The sequence below is a fragment of the Lissotriton vulgaris genome, chromosome 11, assembly GCF_964263255.1.
Source record: "Lissotriton vulgaris chromosome 11, aLisVul1.2, whole genome shotgun sequence".
NCBI lineage: Eukaryota > Metazoa > Chordata > Amphibia > Caudata > Salamandridae > Lissotriton > Lissotriton vulgaris.
In genome coordinates this window covers 194,281,110-194,302,489 of record NC_141699.1, presented here as the reverse complement: position 1 = coordinate 194,302,489, position 21,380 = coordinate 194,281,110, and the positions used below count along the sequence as shown (strand labels likewise).

General features: G+C 45.9%; 1 protein-coding gene across 1 annotated transcript in view; it reads right to left on the bottom strand.

The window, feature by feature from the left end:
* DAO (D-amino acid oxidase) overlaps positions 1 to 16,477 on the bottom strand; it is a 128,284-nt gene extending 111,807 nt beyond the window's left edge. Inside the window, exons 1-3 of the mRNA XM_086943093.1 lie at positions 16,264 to 16,477; positions 6,539 to 6,653; positions 4,368 to 4,444 (exon numbers count right to left, since the gene is read on the bottom strand). Of these exons, the coding sequence (XP_086799219.1) occupies positions 4,368 to 4,444; positions 6,539 to 6,653; positions 16,264 to 16,457 (386 nt within the window). The 5' untranslated portion in view covers positions 16,458 to 16,477. The remainder of the gene's footprint in view (positions 1 to 4,367; positions 4,445 to 6,538; positions 6,654 to 16,263) is intronic.
* Positions 16,478 to 21,380: the final 4,903 nt, after the last annotated feature.

Here is a 21,380-nt window from a genome sequence, read left to right as displayed (position 1 = left end):
TTCAGCGAAATTGACCGAAACTAAAATGATTGTATCTCGCCATATTACTGCCTCTCCTTTCTGCAAAAATTATGAACTTGAATTGGCTGAGAAGGAAAGGACAGGTAAGACGACTAAAAGTCCCCCAAATCTGGCCATTTATAGGGGAACTGTATGTCAATGGCACCCTATTTTTCTGTTCATCAGAGACGAACGCCAACGTCTAGATTGACCCCCAATGCCCAGATTGCCCCACCCCTTCGCACCCAAGCGCGAGCGCCCGAAGTATACCCTCCCCATTTGATAGACCCCAGCTGCTGTCCCGGGTATAAACTTGATGACCATGAGTAGCTGTTGACCCTCGAGAAAACCTTGTTTTGCCTGACTCTCGATGATGGCACCCTCGCCCTGTTTGAAAAGGTTAGCCAGTCCTGAAGGGAAATGCTCCGCAAATGTTGAATATGATGTAATGCACAGTTGATGGAAATATTATTTTGTCCTCACTTGAATTCTAAATGGGACGATGAATAAACCTGCCATAAACTCAGTAGGAATGCTGACACATGCACTGCTTGGTAATAGACCTCTGACTGTGACCGATGAGCATAAACTCTCAAATGCGTAGAATTGAGGGAGGAATTCACATGCGTAGATATCTTCTTCTGCCATTTCTCTAAAACGTTGTCTTGTACCTATTCAAAGATTCACGATCACCGAAGGAGATGGGTCAGATGTGACGTACAGCCTGACTGCAGATCTTGGGACACGTATGACATCGACCAGAGGTGGAGCTGCAGAGCAACAAGATACGGGACGAGACCGCAATTTCAACGTGGAAAATGAAAAATGACGGGCCGCCTTGAAGCCCTCCGACTGCTAACCCACGTGTGCCTGGAGTCTCCGTCCGCCTTCTTTGGGCCCGATTGATGGGCCTGCCTGCTTGTTATCCTTTGCTCCCTTGGTCCCTTTTGTGTGTCCCAGGAACTCTGACCCAACTCCGCTCTCTCTCTCTCTCCTATCGACTATTTGAAACCACATTCACCCTCTTTCCCACGTGACTTTTTTGCCAAAGGAAAGAACTGCATTCATATGGGAATAGGGTGTTGCCACAGAACTATAGGTGCCGAGCATAAGGCGCCGCCAAACGGATTGTTTAGGGAACAGGACTGTGGTCTAACAGCAGAGGACTGACCGCACCCTGCAACGCGTAAGGATAGAACAGAGCTGGACCTATAGCTCCACCGCCGGTGCTCAACAGCGCCAACGAAAGTACTCGGACTAGAGCCTACCAGTGATGGCTCAATGATATAAAGACACTGTGACGAAGAGATCTTGTATATTGAACTGAATTCCGCTCTCAACTACCTGGTCAAAACTGTTCATTGGTCACATTTTTAAGTTAGACAGATTTATGCTATGTAGTGCGTTTAATTGTCAGGAACACAACGAAATGCAATTTCCTATGTGCTGCATTCTGCCCATCACCTCGACTGTCTATGATTGTACGTCAAATGTTAGTATCGACAAAATGCTAATTCATCAGCGATGCCTGTCTATCTGTAAACCCATCGATTGCAAAAATGACTGCTGTTATGTAAAAAGGGGCGACTGTGAAAGTTGAAGAAATTGATGTACATAGACAGCATTCATTTCCCTTATTCTCTCACTCCTCTCCCTGTGAACACCATGAATGCCATAGACTATTGACCGTATCACTCCGCCAGTGGGAGCTCATACCTATATGCATATGCACAGCCATTCTGGGCACCATGGCCTTTTTACCCATTGGAATCCCCGGCTTCCCTCCTGCGCGTATCTTGCACCCCCTCTCTCATGTATAGACCATGAAACCCTCTCCCTTTGCGCGACCCTGATGTGAAAAACAACCCTCCTGCTTGACCCAGGCATTCCCCATTTCCCTCTCGAAGAAGCATCCTTCGCCTCAGCTGACATAGCCCCCCCCCAGCTGTATCTGACTGCCCCTGTTCTCTCATGTACAGGTCATAGGATCTCTCTCTCTCTGTGCGACTCTGACCCTGCGTGCACCCTGACCCCCTCCTTCTCCTCACATGGGCAAGTCATAAACCTTCTTCTTCTGCAAGACCCTGTCCTTGGGAGTCACGGCCACGCCTGACCAACACCTCCTTCCCTTCCATGAATGCCCCTCTGTTGACAAGCCTTCCTTCAGCGCTCGATTGTCCACGCGGCATGAATACCACTCCTTTGATGACCCCTTCCCCCGAGCCCGGCTGACCACACATGTCCGAGGCCATCGCCTAAGCCAGGAGATACCATTTACTGCCCTTATTGTATGAAGTCACTCCTCTTCAAAGGACTCACTATTGATCCAAGGCCTCCCCACCCCCTGTGATATGATCAGGCGCACACATCCTAAGACTCGGCAGAACACTCAACTGCGTTATGACCCCTCCCCTCTTATCAGCAGGTCAAGGGTCCCTATTGTGAACGCATGTGGGGAAGGATTGACACAAGGATTATAGGGATGTCTTTTCCTTTGCGTCATACTGTCCTGATTGTACTCTCAAGTGTTTTGTAAGATATAAAAGCCAGAGTCTCAGCTCACTTGTTAGAGCACCTCCCGAAAGACACTGTGTTTCGTGTCCGAAATGACTGGCTCTCCTCATGAGAATTAAACTCTGTTCTTGATTCCTGCCTCCAGCGCCCGTCTCTTTATTTGGTAATTATTCAACATGGGAACTAAGAGGCGGTTTGCGCCAGCAGCCTGGGCATCGATAGAATTATGGACTCATTTTCCACACCCATTGAAGTCGATGGGATTACAACCAAATTGTATCTGGAAGCATCCAGATGCATCGTACTCGGTGGGTTGGACTCTCCAGATCCGATTCAGTTGGAAACCATTCACAAACCCATTTGGTCGGGAAGCTTTCCAAACCGCATCAGAATTGGCCCCAAAGTCTTTCAACTTTCCCTCAACTCGCTCATTCGCACATGAAATAAATGCTTCCATTATGTAAAGATGAACTAGTGCCTTCTTTGTTTATGTACCCTACTGTACATGGGCCCTCACTACAAGTATCATTAAAACACCTTTGCAATACCCCACATCAGGAGATAAAAGATTAACCGATAGGAGCACAGAATACATAATCTTGAGGTTGTCTTAGTGTAACGGGGCGTCCCCGACTTTGCTCCCCGTTATCAGCGCTGGACATGATCACGCCCCCATGACTGGGAGACATGCTTCACTTACCCCCTCTTGTCTCCCTCAGCAGATGGACTATCGAGGGGCTGGATCCGAGACTGCATCGTGCCGAGAAGTTGACAGGGACTGGCCCTTTAACTATCAGGCTGAGGACGAGTGGGCGGGGTTCCAGGACGACGGAGCGCCGTCAAAGGCGGAAGGACAGGAAGACGAGGTGTGCTTGTACACCCGGAGCGGAGACGTGGCGAGAGGTCGGCGAAGGAAGGAAGCTGGTTGGAGAGAGGAGTCGCATACTGGTGAAGAGGTCCCGTCAGAGGAGGAGACGCCTGGAGGCCACCGTTCCCACGAGCCGCCCAGCCACTCACCCGGGGGAGGTGTGTGGCTTGCCCAGGTGCTTAATAAGATCAGGGGCTGGGTGGGACGAAAGGGCGGTCCCGTTGTAAAATAGCGGAGTCCCTGGTTCCCGGTTTTCCCTGCCCTGTGCACCCCCCACGTTCCCCACACTTGTACATAGATTCGGAGCACGTGTTGGTCTATTTCCCTCACACCCTTTCCCGGTCTTATCGGTACGAGTAGGACAACAACCTCACGTACTGCCTTTCTTTTGTTTTCTTCATGGTCCCGGGGAGAGGAGGAGTCAAGACGGACCCGGAAGATACCAAGCCCCGACGAAGCCAGACCGGCTATCGGAGGACACTGCATGTCGAGCCCCGCTCTAGAAGGTCCCGAAGTCGATCTCCCCGCCGCACTACCCTGAACAGAAAGACTTGTTCTGATCACCTGTTGGAATCATTAAAGCCCGTAGTAACACGAACCCGACTGTTGCCCTTCTCTTCTGTCCCTGTGGTTCCCGCATCGGTTACACTTAGCCAATTAGAATGATTAGTACACTATCACTTATAATGAGCATTTGCCTAAATTAAAGGTGCAGGGGCATTAAGCAGATAAAGACAAGTGGAACGTTTTAGGTGAAATAAGGGGGATGTGCACTAATAACCTTACTTTGCATTTTCTAGTGGGCTTAAACATCTGTTAATTGTCCTTCCCTGAAATCCTCGACCTTGGTATTGCCTTTGTCGTATGTTCGAGACACCAGTCATTTACGACCTTTGTGGTTTCAGTTAGCCACTGTTTAGTTAAAGAAATGGCAAAAATGCCTAATTGTTCTTATTATTTTAATCGAAAATATACCAGTACCGACCTGTAACCCGGAAACAGTTCAAGTTCCTTTGGCGTTAAATTCCTGAATCCGAGAACGATGTCTTTCCATGAGGGATCCTGAGAAAATAAATAAATAAATAAATAAATAGCTTTATGCAAAGAAGCAGAATATCCCTACGAGTTATAATGAAGTAAGCTAGAGCAGGCAATACCAATACTAATATCTTGATAGATAAGTCATTGTTTTACTGATATAAGTTCATATTGTTTTGAGCGATAAATAAACAGTAGTAAATACGCATAAAAAGAAACTGAAAAGATTCAGGTAAGGATTGCTCTTGACAGAAAAAAACGAGCAGATAACAAGAAGCTACTGTAGCACACCCAACAATAAAACACAAAGGTCTGGAATGAGGCCCAAGTAATTATTAAAGGCTGCAATTAATTCACGCACTCGACTAATCACTTTTTCCCCTATTTTACAGAACTGCGTACAATTACGTAAAGTTTCTGATCGCATATTTTACCATGTAATTTGTTTCATGTCTTGATGAAACGGAAGCATTATTCCCCGTGTGCAGACCCAGTGACTTTTTGTCTTCTGTTTTCCTAACTGCTGTGCCCTACGTGCAACAGGTGTGCCCAGAGGTGGGCCCCGTGCTCACTGTGCCACCTGGCTCAAGCTATGCCTCCCTGATGAGGCCTCAGTAGGCCAAAGTCGATCTTGGGGTGCTTGTGCTCCCGTTCAGAGGGGCCCTGGCCTGGCAGTTTGGTGCAGAACCAAAGATGAGGTGCAAATGGTTGGGCCCGGTCTTAGGTGGCATAATGGGCATCGAAAAGATGGACTGGGCAGTGACCCGGAGTAATTACTAGTAACTCACATAAATTCTAGCACCCACCCATTACTTTTTTGTTTGTTCTTGGTGCTGTAAAATGGCGGGCACGAAGTGCAGAATGTACTGTGGAGACAATGGTGAAAGGTCAGTTCTGAACCAGAAGAGGCAGGGTTTAGAATAAGCATTGCCAAAATGGCTAATGCGACTAAGAGCACTCTTAGGGCCTTGTTGTTGGGTCCCTGGTAACTCACAGAGTAATCTGCCCATACCTCTTCCAGAGTTCGCCTCACTGGCTCAGCGATAAATCCGGGAGGCAGAGTTAAAGCGCTTTACGAGTGGAGCCTTTAGAGAGGAGACTTACCATGGGCAACTAGTAATTCAGTCCTTTACCCCCTTTTGGCAGGTGCAGCTGGTGCTGCCTCCAGGTGAAACAACAAAGATCCACGGAGTTAATGCAGACTTTATAATACCTATTTCTCTAGAATCTCCTGTTACAGACCAATTTGGGATTACCAGGGACCTCGTAATAAGGGTTTATGTGCCAAGGCTAGTGATAGAAGCCTCAAGTTCAGGTCCCAAGGTCATCAGCAGGGTCAGGTCCAAGAGGCCCAAAGGAAGGACACACACTGACTATTGCAAGGCACCGTCGCCCTCCTCGTGTTCTATTTTCACCAAACTCTAAGCAGGTGTACTTGAAATACTCTAGGATGAGAGGTACTTCTACTCAGCGGACACGTGCTCTGTCCCGCCACCACGCGATGGACATTTGAGAAGAGATGGACACACAAGTCCCATGAGCTTCAAACCCCCACACTAAGATCCAGAAGATACCCTCAGTGGAAGGGAACATCCATCCTAAGAGGTCAGAGCCCTTACACAGGGACAAACAGTTGAACCCACACCTATGTCAATTCTTGTAATACGACAGAAAAGACGAGTATTCTAATACACCGGAACGAGTGATGGCAAAAACAATAACTAACTTTAAGAAAGCAAAGTTCTGGATATCCGTCTACTGAGGAGAATATACAGGTTAGACTGACCTGGCACTATTTAGAGAGAATGAATTCCAGGATGAGTGAGGGATATGACCAGGACATTAACGCTGAGGAAGTAGAATGACACGATTACTGGAGAGTTAAAAAGGACCATAAGTGCATCAGAATTAAGTGGAGTAAAAAAATCTAGTGGTGCACGTCAGAGCGATAACTTGTGACGGGGGCTGTACTACGGCCATGGCACTGGGTGGGATTGAATTATTAAATACAGGGCGGAATGCCAGTCATCGAATCCTATGACTATAAGTCTAAACCTTTGCTGCATTTGGCAAACAGTTTTCCCTTCACAATCTCTACTGTGTTAAGAGCACACATACTGGCGTTGGTCTGCTTGTGAGGTTGTATGCAGACTCCAGGAACACGCCCATCTTGTCGGCTTCCTCCGAATGGACACACTTCAGCAGGTAGTCAAATGTTTCTTTGTTCCATTGGCTGAAAAAAAGAAGGTAATAAATATTGCAGTTAAAATGCAGCACCTGCCCTTGTTCCCCGACTACCACGAAATGACATAAATCCCCAGAATTCCCAACATCCAAGTCCTCACATTGCATAAAGACCTAATGCTCAAAATTCCTCCATTTCATCAGGCTACATACTGTTCCAGAATGCACTACGCCCCAGTACTGCGACTGCACAACACCCAAGAATGTAAAACGTCCCAGTGCCTCGTTGTAGCGCTGTGACAATTTTCAGACTTCACAATCCTCCAACACAGAGAATGCAGAACCCCTCGTTCACCAGATGGTACAATGCACAATGCCACTGCTCCGTACAAAGACCCAGTCGCATGATGGCACACCTAGCCAGGGGCGTAACACAGGCCCACGCAGCCCACGCAGTGCGGGGGGGCCCGGCCCCCAAGCTCTAGGGGGCCCCTCTCCGCCCAGTGACGTATGCCACCTGACATCAGAACGCAACTCCTGCAACTCTCTGCCCGGGAAACAGGACACGTTTTTACAGGCAACCATTTCTGTTTTTTTAAATGTAAAATGCTTCACAAAATGTCGTATTTCCTCTCGTCTCTGGAATACGTAAACCAGACTTTTGACATCAGTGTCAACCCAAACGTGAGCGTTTTTTTCAATAGGGCACTCAGCCTCAGCCATAAGTAAAGCCCTGGCAATATGATATTACTTGCGGAGGCCTCACGTTACGTGCCTTACGTGCCGCCCCGTGACGTGACTCTCTATTTTCCAGCAGGAAGAGTCACTAGTAGAAAGGCGGCAATGAAACGCGGGCACTAAAGTTTCTTGGGTGCACTACTTCCAGCCTGTGTGCCGCAGTAGTTTGCTGCCCCATCATCATGCGGGACCACAGGGAGGGAGAGCACTCAGCAGAAGAGGTCGGACTCGGACAGTCATCTGTGCAGAGGGAAGATCTCTGGAAATCTGAGGGCCTCCACAATGCCACTCTCGTCCCATCCGCAACTCAGGTCTGACTATTCATGTTGCTTTCTGACATTATTCTGTCAAAATGTAATAATAATCAAATTTTAGCAGGCTTCATGAGCCTGCAAGTTAAGTAGAACTGCCCGCTGGTGCCGCAGCAGATTGGGCTCAGAGCTGAGCTGACATTGATTAAGATCAGCTGAGACCTCGCAGGACCCTGTCATGGGGCCTCTTTAGTTTGTTCCCTTTGTATATGTACATTAATCCCCTGGGGGTGGTACCTTCCCTGTTTTTTACGGCATGCTTCACTCACTTTTCTTACTACTTCGGGGACACAGAAAGGCCTGTCTCCTTATATGCTGCTTATGTTCCAGCAATAAAAAAAACCTGGGATTTCGATGTTCACTTCACAGCACATTTAGAAGCTGTGTAGGTTTGAGGCCTCGCTCCGTGAGCTCAGGGATGTTTCATTTTAATTCATCAATGCAGACGAGGAATTTAGAAGAGAACAGGGGTCTGAATGAACTATGGCTACCAAAGTACTGGTGAGGAAACATTACAAAAAAAAAATACTATGAAAAATGAAGACGTTTTTATTGTGGGAATTGCAGCTAATGTAATGTAAATAGCAATGCACTTGAAAACTGGATTGATTAACACTGAGATACTAACAAATGCAATGCATTTTTTGTGTATTATAGAAATTACTAAATTTACTCAATGCCTTCAACTTCAAATACAGAAAGGCATTTCATTTTCACTTGAGTGCTATGGAAAGACCAAAAAGCCCTCTCAGTATAGGTTAGATTAATTTTTTTAAATGAAATGAAGATCTTTTTGAGTCAAACGTTAGGGGTTATGGCAGTGGTGTTTTTGTTTATTTGTGCCTCTGCAGTTTGTTGCTGGGGTACATGAACAAACTGTACTAGCCCACCACAGATTATAGTGAGCAATGCAACAACTGCTGCACAAGTAGACTATAGGAGTGAGAAAGAAAAAATGTAGGAGGAATCAAGGGAGAGGTGAGAGGACAGAACTAGGTAAGAAAGCATGAGAGAAAGAAAGTGAGGATGGAGGAGTGAGCGAGAGAAAGTGTGCAACAAATTAAGAAGTGAAAGTAAGAAGGTGAACCAATAAAAAGAGGAAATCGAGTGGAAAAGAGCCATGCAGAAGAAACAGGAAAGTGGATGGAGGTGAGACAGATGAACAGATAAAACAGGGGAGAGAATAAAGGTTAAGGAGAAAAAGCGGGCAGGGAGAATAGTGTGAGAAAGGAGAAGAATGGATGAAAGCGCAAGGAAGGAGGGTGCAGATAAGATAAAGGAAGAGGAGGTGAAAGCAAACAGTGAAAGAAGTTTGGGAAAGGAAGAGTAGATGAAAGAGCAAGGGAAGAGAGCGCAAGTGAGAAAAGGGGATGAGGGAAATCGGACAGAAAGAGTGGGGAGAACTAGACCAGCTTCAGTGTATCCAGCTGGTTCCGGTTAGCAAGTGTGCTGATCTCTCAAGGTGGCATTTATTTCAATTAACTGAAGTTGCACTCTGTAAAGCACTGCTCCTTTACCCTGTTACCTAAGTTTGAACCATCACCTTGCAATGCTAGGACAGAACTAATGGGCAGATTAGCACATATTTAGTGATTGTGCTGGCCTGTAATAGAACAGCACTGTTTTTATCTTGCCTGCTGTACATTGCACCCATCTCGTTTTGTCACCATACTGCATACATTATTTCAACATTTTCAAAGGGCAGCAGGGACACAAACTCAAGCGGTCTCTAAACAACACCATTCTGTTTTTGCTTCAGAACAAACTCTCTCAAAAATTCAGGCTTATCTTATTGAAAGAAGATTTAAGGTATTGCCCTTAAATGAGCAAATGAAAGATGTTGATCTCTGTTATGGGCGTTTCTTGACCATTACATTGCACAAAAAAGAGTCATTTCTATAATGTATCTCAATGCGGGTGAGATTATGCATTTGTTCTTGCAATGAAGTCTCGCTCATAGTGTGTCTTATGGCATTGGAATGTCACTCATGGGGACACTGAAAACATTTGAATGTCGCTTATGAGGCAGCAGAAAACTTGGCAGCTATGGCTGAGGGCTCTACTTTGCAGCAATCGCACTGTCTTCAATCTGCACACAATTGTGTTCAGCTTCATAGGTAAAGTTAGTACAGCTGAGAGCTCTGCATTGCAGTGAGTCCCTGTCTGCAGTATGATTAGGTGCTCTGCAAGCCTTTTTAGGATCTTAGAGTTTCTTGTTGCTCAAATGGGAGTCGTTTCTGTTATTTAAATGTTTCCCTTGTCTTCATTCCTTGATTTTGCTCGCGAGAAAGTGTCACTCATATTCGCTGAATGTCACTCATAATTACACTGGAATTATGAAAACGTCACACATAAGCAGTCTGAAACCTTGGCAGCTATGGTTGTGGTGCGTGTGACATAGCCCGCGTCTGCACATGTGTCATTCAAAGTGCTGGTTGTTCAGTCTTGCCTCCTTTTTTTTGCACACACTGCACTGTAACTAAATGAAAATTAATCCACCATGTCGATTTGCAGAGGGAAAGAAAAGTGTGGTATTATGGGTTGTGGATACATGATACATATCCATGGGTTCCTTTCAGTGTAAGTTAGCTGAGCCATCCGTTTCTAAAGAGCTGGGGAAGGGAAAGGCTTAAAAAGATAAGGAAAACTGAAGATAATATGGACACTTATTGCTGAAGGTCCTTTATGTAATATATGTATTTTTTGGGTCTAGTTTACATGATTTAGATTGCCAATTCTTCACTTGATCTCTTACTCTGTTTTCATCCATCCAAATGTACTCTTAAATGACAGTGCTACACAAATACAGAAACACACTCTCCAATATGCATATTAGTGAGGCTCCAACACAATCAATCATTCTCAGGACTTATGTAATGATTTGACAATATTTTTAAGGATAAAATCCTAAAAATGTGGTCCAGTTTTGATTCGACTGCAACGGTTTGTGGAAGCTCAGGGGGTCAAGTTGCTTCATATATGCCTAGATTATATTTGACGGAACATCCTCCTATAACTAGACACATCGAGATCCCCAATGAATACTGTTAAATCAGGCTTGCCTTCCGACCCTTACAACCCTGGGGGCATATTCACAAGCCCCTATCACCACCACAATGTCACTTTCAGTGAGGTGGTGGCGATAGGGGCCTCACCTTATTCACAATACAACTGCCTTGTAAATAATTAGCGTGAAAGGGGCATGCAGTGGGTGTTGTGGGTGTCCCACCGCAACACCCATTGATTTTGATGCTGCCCCCTAATCACAAGGGCAGCGTAAATAGGAGGTAGCGCCAAAATTAAGACCAGGAAAACCCTGGTCTTAAGTTGGCGAAACGAGGAGAAATGCTTTATTTCTCCTCGTTTTTGCTTATTCCATGAGTGCTGCCTTGTGCAGTACACATGGAAAAAGCAAAATGCCATGGTTTGTTTATGTACAAGAAGGTGTCCCTTCCTGTACATAAACAAACCTTTTTTAAACATGCCGTTTTGTAACTTAAGTGTATGCTGCATGAAGCAGCACACATGTAAGTTACAAACTGGCATTTTAGGTTTGTTTATGTGCAGGAAGGGACACCTTCCTGCACATTAACAAACCTCCCTGTTGTGAAACTTAGCGCCATCGCAGGGGGAAACGCAAAGCTGCACCATATCCTTGTGAATATGGTGCAGCATTGTGTTTCCGAAGGGGCGGAGAGAGGCGTTAAGCCAAGAAGGCTAATGCCTCTCTTCGCCACTTCCATGTGAATATCCCCCCTGGATTTTACATTTTGCTATAGGTCTTGTGATTCTGAAACTCTCGGAAATTTGTAATAAGTCTCTGGCCTCTGCTAAACTTCTGTCAAGATGGAAACATGCTTTTATTAAAAATTCTGTGGATAGGACTATCCTCTCTACTTTCAGACCTATTTCTTTATTAACATTCCAAACTGAGCTATTTGAAAAGTTTGTTAACTGTCAGTTAGAGTGACCAACCGTCCGTAAATTTCACGGACCATCTGTCATTTTGGTGTCATGTCTGTTGTCCACAATCATTCCTTTTAGGGACGATTTTTGTCCGTAATTTTGGAAATCAATTACAGCGAGCTGTGCAATTCCCCTGAGAAGCGCCAGGGGATTAAAAGATCTCAGGGGCCAGGTCGAACTTCTCTGCTGAACTCCAGAGGTTGCAGCAGCCCCTCACTGAGCTCGCACAGACTTTAGACAGGCCCACTGTCATTCTGACTGAGGCTGATTATCCCCTTTCAAATGACAATGCGCCGTCTGCCTTTAGCATATCGTGTGAGTGAGTGCCTTGGAGGCCAGTGACTCACTTGGAGCCAGTAGATCGTAGTTGGTGATTACAGAGGAGCTTTCCCCAGAGTACTGTGGGGAACTTGCAGCCCTGTTATTTGCCAATTTTGTTCACTGAGAGTAAAGGGGCAGATGCAGTGATGGGGCAGGAGCTGCGATGGGGCAGGACTGGAGAAGTGATGGGGTTAGGCGCGTTACACAGGCCCCGGAGGTGCGGGGTCCACCGAGCTGCTGGGCACCCCCTCAGCACAGTACTAAGGCCGGAGACCTCTGGATTAAATCCGGAGCGGGGGCCCCTCCGTGTACCTTGCAGGGGGGCCCCCTCAACTTTCGTTACGCCACTGCACCTAGCTCAGATTAAGGCATTTCCATCTGTGCATCTTTGCTGTTGAAATTCTGGGGCAGCACTGTGAGTGCCATGCAGTCTCATGATGACTGATGCCGTCCTGTGTGGGGCGTGTGCAATTGGTGGGGGTGGGGGGGGGGGTGCACAGGGGCGGTTGCCCCGGGCTTAAAATTCTGAGGGGTGCACAATTTTAAAAGAAAGTATTGTGCCCACTAACCGGTGGACCGTTAGCACTTCCTGAACTAACGGTCCACAGGTTAGGGGGCGCAATACTTACTTTAACAAGCATTTGCAATGCAATAGGTCTCGCATTAGGAAAGTTCGAGCTATTGGTCTTGTAAATGACAAATCTTTTATTAATGTGTTGGTTTTGAAAATAGTGAAATTAATAGCGTTGTCATTTACAATGCCAATACTTTTAACTTTTGCAAATGTGACACCTATAGCATTTGTAATGTAACATCTTTTGTATTTACGTGACTTAGAAGTATTAATATTACAAATAACAATGGCTTTTATTTTTTTAAAATAATTAATACTTAAATAAAAGTTATTGTAATTTATAATGGCAATAGCTTAAACTTTAGTAAATAACTTTTGTAAAGATTATGTTCAGTGTATTTTATTGTGGGGAAAATCCAAGAACAGAAGTGAAATATTAACATATTTTTGTGACATTTGTAATAAAGCTTGAAACATTGAGAGAACATATTTGAACCAGTTGTTGTTCACAGAAAGTGCTCTTCAGGACCTGCGGGTGTTTGGGAGGTGAAGAGAGAGGAGGGGTGGGGTGGGGGGAGGGGGGCGCGTCCTCAGGAAACCAGCATCATGAGGCAGATCTCTCCGGTCTTTGCAGGCATGTCCAGCTAGCATTGAATGGTTAGTAAGTAGGATGGTACAACCAGCATCTGTCCCCTCCATTTGGCAGCAAGGTTCCACAGGGCCTTTCATACATTAAATGCTTGACTTTTTGGATAGCGAGAGACGGTAGTGAGTTGTTGTACATCATATGGTGACAGAGATGCATTCCTTATTGGCACATCCAGGCAATTTGATTTCTTTAAACAGCTATTTTGTAAAATACAAATCAGCCCCCTATTCTAGACAAGCCACACATGGTGGGTGCAGGCAATTGGCGACATTTTCCCGGCAGCGTTGGTGCTGGATAGAGGTGAATGAATCTACGGAAATGGCTGGAGAGTGCGGATTGCCGTGAGGTGATCACTGAGGCAGAGAGCAAGAGAGCAGGTGCGACAGGTATACAATAATGGCAGGTTCAAACTCACAGTCCGGCTCCCACTATCTACACAGAACCTACCTGATGCTGGGCAAGTAGACATGAATATACCCAGATAGGTGGGGTGACTTGCGCAGATGCGGGCTCCTCTGCCGGTTCCCTACACACAACATGGTCCATGAAATACTGGCAGCTAGTACTGGCAATACTGACGTACTTGGCGGAGGGATCTATGAAGCTGTGCTGGATGGGGGTGGTGCCTTGCAGGGAAGGCCTTGAGGTGAGAATGTTGGCACTTTGAGTGGTATTGGCAAGGAGACGGGTGCAACAACCAGGAAGGTGTTCAGGCCCCCCTCTGGCAGCGTGAGGGGCAGCCCGGATGGAGTAGGCACTTACTGATGAACCGCATATTAAGCAGACCCGAAGGGATGATAACGTGGGGGAAGATCTGGCGACCGGGGTGAAAGTATCAGAAGGGTTCTGGACCCATTACTAGGCGGAATATAATGGCGGAGATTACAGACTGAGCCACCAGATGGACTAGCCCTACCTGCTTGAGGGGAGGAAGGGAAAGAATGTTTGGGAGTTCTGGATATAATGCATGTCACTTATATTGCTTGATTAAAAAATGACTAACGTTGTGATGCTGCACTTGTCACTGTTAAAAACCTTAGTAAAAACTTGTTTTTAAAAAAGGAATCTCGACCTCTCAGTCTGACCTGTTGTCTAGAACTCTCAAGTCCAGTTTCGTGCGCGAGTAGCTCATCGCTAGATGAAAAGAGCGCCCATGAACTTGAGTGATGTTGATGTCTAACATAAGTAGTCACCGGTTCACTGATCTCTATCAAAGATAAGCCCAGTCACAGCTGTAATGTCTTTGACTGCTGCCCAACTAACAGCTCAACGGATAGCATGCGACTAAACAAGCCGTCCCACTGGAAAGTAAACAGTGGACACGATCTTGTGCTTAGTCAAACCAGGCTCCCAAATAATATCCTTTTCCCGCGGTTTCTTACATTATATTAGTCTCTCGAGCCTGGTGTGTTACATCTTGCTTACGCAGAGCTGCTTTTGCTGGAGCGTCTGGTCACTGCGCATGCGCGTTTGACGAGTATATGCACTTCCGGGTGAAGAGAAGCAAAGTACTTAGTGGTATGGTATGCGTGGATGACCTGAACTGAAGAGGCTCGCGTGAAGGCAACTGGTTGCTCGAAGTGCTGGACAGAGCCTTCTAAATCGGAAGCCCCGCGTGATGGATCCTGTAGCCAGGTGAGTGGGGCGGGTGGGGCTTAGTTGTAGGGGGTGTGTGTGCGCGTGCGAGTGGGTGTGTATGCAGTGTGTGTGTGTGCGTGCGTGTGTGTGTGTGCCTGCCTGCATCTGTGTGTGTGTGCATGTGTATATGTGTGTGTGTGTTTGCGCACTTCAGGGAATGTGAGGCAGGAGATGTGCACAGGACCGGCCTGGATGTGCGTGTCCACAGACCCCCAATCGCCGCACGTGCCCGACCCCTGTCTCCGATTCCCAGAAAGTGGGCAACAATAGATACTTCGCTGGACGCAATTCTTCACATTGCTTTTACCATCTCGACCTAAAAATGTTGCCACGGTTGCTGGCAACCCACGCTACGCCGCTGGGCGTGTGCAGGTCAGGCACTGAGTGACGACACCGCTACTGACTGAGCCTGTCAACTGGTTTACCCTGTGAAAGATATGCTCTTGGGCATCTGGTCGGGGCTTGGGCCACCACTGCCGCTCCTCTTTTCCTGCCACTGAACAATGCTTGTGTCCTACCTATTTTATGGTTGCTCACAATCTGACAATTGACCCGGCCTGATCAACCTGTGCTGCATCACACATTGACCAACTCTACACATTGCAAATCTATCCCAAGATTAATTTAGTGGAAGCAGTGCGAGCCTCACCAAGAGGCAGGGATTAATGCTTGTTTTTTGGGAAGATAATTCAGGGGTGGATTAACAGGGAATATCAATTTTGCTTTCAAGAAAGGCACTATACATTAGATAGCAAAACATAGCTTTAGTTCTGGTGAAGATGGGCTTAAATAAGTAAGCTATTTACATCCATTAGTGGGAAAATACATTTCTCAAATTCTGTTGTCATGATTATGCACTGGCCAGTAAATGAGCAGAATGGAAAAAATATCATAGGGCCCAATTCAAAAAGGTAAACTGAGACTAAAGTTTAACTTTACAACTTTTGGTATTCACAAAGGTCATTTACAAGCACTAAAGTTTAACTTTTGTCTCAGTTTAAAACTGAGACAAAAGTCTAACTTTGCTACTCATAAATGCTGAATGCTGAATGTGAATACCAAAGTCGTAAAGTTAGACTTTTGTCTCAGTTTATCTTTGTGAATCGGACCCATACTTTTTTTCATACTGAACGCTTATGAAAACATTGTGAGCTTTACTGGGAAATAGCATGATAATTCTGGGAGTTATTCCTGTAATAAACCAAATCTCACCAATATTCAGAGAAGTTACCAGCATCTTTAAGCCGAGGAGAAACCTGAAAGAATGATCAGCAAAATCGAATGATTTCTGATAGTTGTTCTCGAAACTACTTGGCCCAGCATAGCAGAGATTACTGCTGTTAAAGGTATTTCCGGCTCTTTCATTGTCTTTGACGGCCACACTCATAATCAGGATTATCCCTCAGAATCTAATACATCTGCATAGTTAAAACAAAGAAGAAAACAGAAGATGTTGTCTTACGTTTCCTTCACGTTCCCTTTGTCGTACAGATATGGCTGCCACAGGCCTGCAGCACCATCGCTGGTGGTGAGTGGTGTGAACTTGTCAGCATAGATTTCAATTTTCAGAGGTTTGATGATGGAGTGAAATCTGTCATGGATGCATAAAGCTGAAGACAGTCCAATCACACCAGCTCCAATCACAGCAACGTGCATTTTCCGGGTGATAAGCCCACTGCAAGAATCAGAAAGGATGTAAATTAAGAGGATTGAACAGTTGCACCATTATTCTCAATTGGCACTAAGGGCCCGATTATGATGTCGGCCGGACTGCCACCGGCAGGCCGTCAATGGCGGTCCGTCCGACATCTGGGGCTGCGGTCCGACCACCGCATTACGATGCGGTCAGTTGGACCGCATCGGTCAGAGGGCCCGACCACCGTCCCTGCAGACTCAGGAGTACATCGGGACGGCGGTCGGAATGTAATCCTACAATGGGGGCGGTGCCTGCGGAGGCACCACCGTAGGGATTACGATGTCCCTTTCCAACAGCCTTTCCATGTCTGACAGACCGACATGGAACGGCTCTCGGACAGGGACTTTGGGGGCCCCTATCAGGGCCCCCATCCCCACTAGGCCTACGAAATGTGGTGCCTCCCCCAACATTAATGTACCGTGTGCCAGGCATCACATGGTGCCTGGCACACAGTGCATGGATGTTTAAAAACATCCCTTTTTCCATTGCAGCTTGTGCTGAAGCCCTTTTCCGGCCGCAGCACTAGCTGCAATGGAAAAATGGATGTTTCCAACTACCACATGTGTGGTTGCATCCTAATCTGTATGGTGGAACTTCCTACTACAAGTCAGGCGGTTTCAATCTCGTTACAATATCGGTCATACGCTCGTCGGACCGGCATTGTAATCAGACCTTAAGGGTTTTTTCCTTGTTATATACTGTATTTTAGAGCTTTAGTACAATTGGTTTGCTTTAAGTGAACCACAATTACTTAAAGGTCTCCTTCTCAGATTATATCTCCCATTTAGCACAGATTCTGGGCAACAATCACACCTCAAAGACTCTTCAGGGCATAAACTCAATCCCTGCACAACTTCTTTTCATCTCACCTGTTCACTCCTGTTCAAACGTTTCTTGGCTCTACTACCATCCTAGACTGTTAACCTACCATCATCAATAGCTCAAACTCCCTTGGTTTTAGTCTTGACAATAGACTTAACATTAACAAACATATTAAAAACATGGCCAAAACGCTCTCCACCAGCTCAAGCTCATTCATGTGATAACACCCTACATCACAGCTTTCCATACTTTTCATGTTGGCGACACACTTTCTAGACATTCATCATTTTGCGACACAGTAATGTGAGCGGGCGTAGCGAGTGACCCTGAACCTCCTAAGGGGCGTTCGGGTTTTTTTTCCTGATAAAATTTTGAAAAAATAGCGGGCAAATGGTGCATTTTCAAGCAAATTTGAGAAAGCAAGAAGGTTAATAAAGCAATTGTGAATCTGTTCTAATAAAGACAGTGACTGGCAAAACTGGGTGTAAGGTTAGGTTTGTGCCTGAAACAAGAACATAATCATGCACACATTGACACATGCCCCAGTGATTTACGGCAGAAAAAAGTGCGGGTGCACACACTGCCAACCCTTTAAACAAGTTGGATGAGAAATGTACACTACCAGATCTAGAACCAAAAGAAGCCTTTGGAAAAAATCTACCAGGCCAACATTGTGACAAGAGACGTTGATCACACCCAAGCCACTTCACACTAGAAGGGGGAAACCCCATTTTAGAAAACTGAGACCAATTTATAAGATAGTTTACGCTTGTATCTCAAAAATGACATTTGAGAGCTAATTAGTGAAAGGAAAGGTTGAAAAAAGAGAAAAGTGTCAGAAAAAGAAAGGGAGATCAGAATGAGCCAAGGAGATAGTGAAGAACCAGAAATAAGGATGGCAGGGAAAGAACAAAGAAGTGGAAGATAGAGAGAAACATGAAGACAAGTGATGGATATGAGAGGAAGGATATACAATGAACAGTAAGAGAAACAAAGAAGAGAGTTTAGGTTTAGGACGAATAAGGATGGAAAAATGAGAGGGAGGGAGGCAATAAGAATGACTGAAAGGCACGAGGGGAAGAGACATGAAGCAATAGGAAGGAGACCAGGTGAAAGAAGGACAGATGAGTGAGGATGGAGATAGGGAGAAGAGCAGTGCTTAATTTAATCCAGTGGTTTCCACCCCTTCCCCCCCGTCAGCCCTACTGCTGCTACCAGACAGCAGCCTCAACTGCTTCTTTGTTTACAGAGCCCTAAAATGCGATAAAAAGCAGAAATATAAAGTTACGATTTCTCATATCCTAGAAATAAAACAGCTATCTTCTTTTCATCAAGGCAAATTGCGCAGGCCACATTCCACGTTTGGCAACCTCATCTTAAACAAGCATTGGCATAGCCAATAGGGCTCGCCTTTGGGACCTTGTAAGTGTTTAGCCATGCAACAGTTGATGTTGTTGCACCAAGCATATTGTGCTGCATAACTAAATACTTATAAGGTCCCAAAAGGGAAACCCATTGGCTATGCCAAAACTTGATATACAAGTTATTCGTCCAAACCAGAACATCTCCAGTCTGCCCCAACGGTATAAGTCCTTGTGTAATGTATTTAGTAGTGTTGGTATGTTCACATTGTACAAACTAGCTCACAGAGGGGAGTTAAATATGCCTAAATAGGCCTGGAAGAACATTTTAGTTCAAAGATTGTGCTCCGTTAAAGAGACCCTCCAGGTAGGTGGAATGGTGGAGATTCCCAATGTAGTTGATTTCTCATAATCCATTTTAAAGCCAGAGACTCTTGGCTTTTATTTCTTGAATGAGCGCGGGGAGTGATCCGCACGGATCAGTCAGGAAGCATAATGTAATACTATGGGAAGAGGGCTAGTTTATAAGTCATGCCATCAACCTCGATAACTGGATCATTGGGTTAAACTTTATTTTGTAGGCCAGGGGCTCAAGGGCCAGCTCTAAAACCCTGGGGGAAAGAAGGCAACCCTGTCTGCTATCCCTTCGTAGTGGTATTGATTAGTCCAGTGCACTGTGAATGTGCAACCTAGTTGTGGGATGAACATACATAGCTCTGATCCATTTCTTTTTATTTTCGGGACCAAGATAGTCTGGTTCAGGACCTTAAAAGGTATTGCCAATCCAGGAATTGGAAAGTCTTTTCAGCATGAGCAGCAAGAATTGGATTTTTTGTTTTTCAGGAGCCTGACAAAGGTATAGAGCCACACATTTGTTATCCCTGGCCTGTATTCCTAGAATTAAGCCAGTTTAGGTGAGCTGTATTAGATACAGTCAAAAGTTTTCTAGTAGTTTCCAGAGAATTTTTTGTAAAGATATTTTAATCCGTATTTAGTAAACCTATAGGCATATTGTTTTGTGAATTAGAAGAGTCTCCGAGTCCATTATCATTTCTGAAATTTCCATAGAGTCGAGAGAAGAATTGAAAAGGAGTGAGAAGAGTATCTGACCACCCTCTCTGCCCCCAACCCCCACCCTCTGGCCTGTGTACAGACTTTAGTCCACTCAAAAAATCCCATCATATGGACTATAAACTCTCCACCTATGATAATCTTGGCACGTCCCAAGCGGGCTACAAACGATGTGTCCTGCTCTGCATTTTCCCAGTAATAATTGAGTGCTCCTTGATGGGAGTCTGAAATTAGCAGATACCTAAAAGCTAGCTCGTTCAGCCAACCGTGTTTGATTGTGGGGGTCATGCGAGGACCCCCACATATCGAACCAAGACTGGGGCCTGATCAGACAAAATCTGGGTTTCTGTACTGCTCTCTGAGAATTGTGGGATCAAGTGTTTCGGAGTAAAAACATATCTGATAGAGACTTCTAGCAGCAGATTCCTTACCTTTGAATTTCCTAGGCATCCGGCTGGAGCCGGAAACTTTTGCTGAGCAAATACACCTTGCACGCAACGTTGGGTGGCTTCATTTTGCTCTGTGTGACGCTGTCGGCGTCGTTAGCTTTATTATGACGTAGAAGTGCCTGTGTAGGCACCACCCAGCCGTTAGACGTCCGTTCTTTTCTTTCCGCACCAGTTAAGCACCGATCCAAGAAGAGCTACCCCTCTGCTGCTTTTTGGCAGGCTTTTTCTTGACTTGTGTTGACATTTTGGATTTTCCCGACTTCATGAGCGAGGAATGTCTTCGAGGAAGACCGGTTTCAAGCCGTGCAGGACTTGTTCCCGCATGATGTCGCTCACCGTTCCCCACCGCGTATGTCTTTGGTGTCTCATGCATGACCACGATACGAAGTCATGTTCGGACTGTTGGGTGATGGCTCCGAAGACCTTGGCGGAGTGGGCAATGAAGTTACTCGTGGCCTGGAAGTCGAAACCGTCCAGAGAGACTCTGAGGAGGTCACTGTCCCGATCGAAGAAGAGATCTCGGTACTGCTCCGTGAGCCCTAAGTCCTCTTCCTCCCATTCAAGGTCCTCAGGACACTCTGGGAAGAGGCATAAGAAGAAGTCCAAGTCTTCACCTAAACTGGCGTCCGTCTAGGCATGGTTCCGCAGAGCTGGAGCCAAAGTCTACTTCGCGTCTTCCCCCTTTCTGGGAGCCAGAGCGACTCCCGCTCAGATAAGAGTTTTACGAGGCCATGTGCCGCATATTTGAGCCGAACGACCCCGCTGGTGAGCCTTCGGTGTCGGATGGGGCCCCATCAGGTTTGACACCGCGGCCATGGCGCTGGTGGGGCCTCAGTGATCAGATTGGATCGGATCCGGTTCGGTGCCGGTCGTGCCACCGCAACTTTCCCCGGTGTCGGACCTGAAGTCTGTGCCTTGGACGTCACTGATGCCTGTCGGTGACACAAGCCCCATACTGTTGCGGTAATGGAAACATAAACAATTTAAATTAAAAGGTATACATAAATACCGGTGCAAACAAAAAGGATTTGTGTTTGGCCAATAAGCAAGAATAGTGAGAGCTTAAAGAATAAGTGTGGTACAGGCAACTTGTTGTTTATTGATTGGTATATGGCCCTACCTGAATCCACATCCCCAAGGGCCTAACTCCTCAGTTCTTCAAAATGATGGTTAAGAGGGC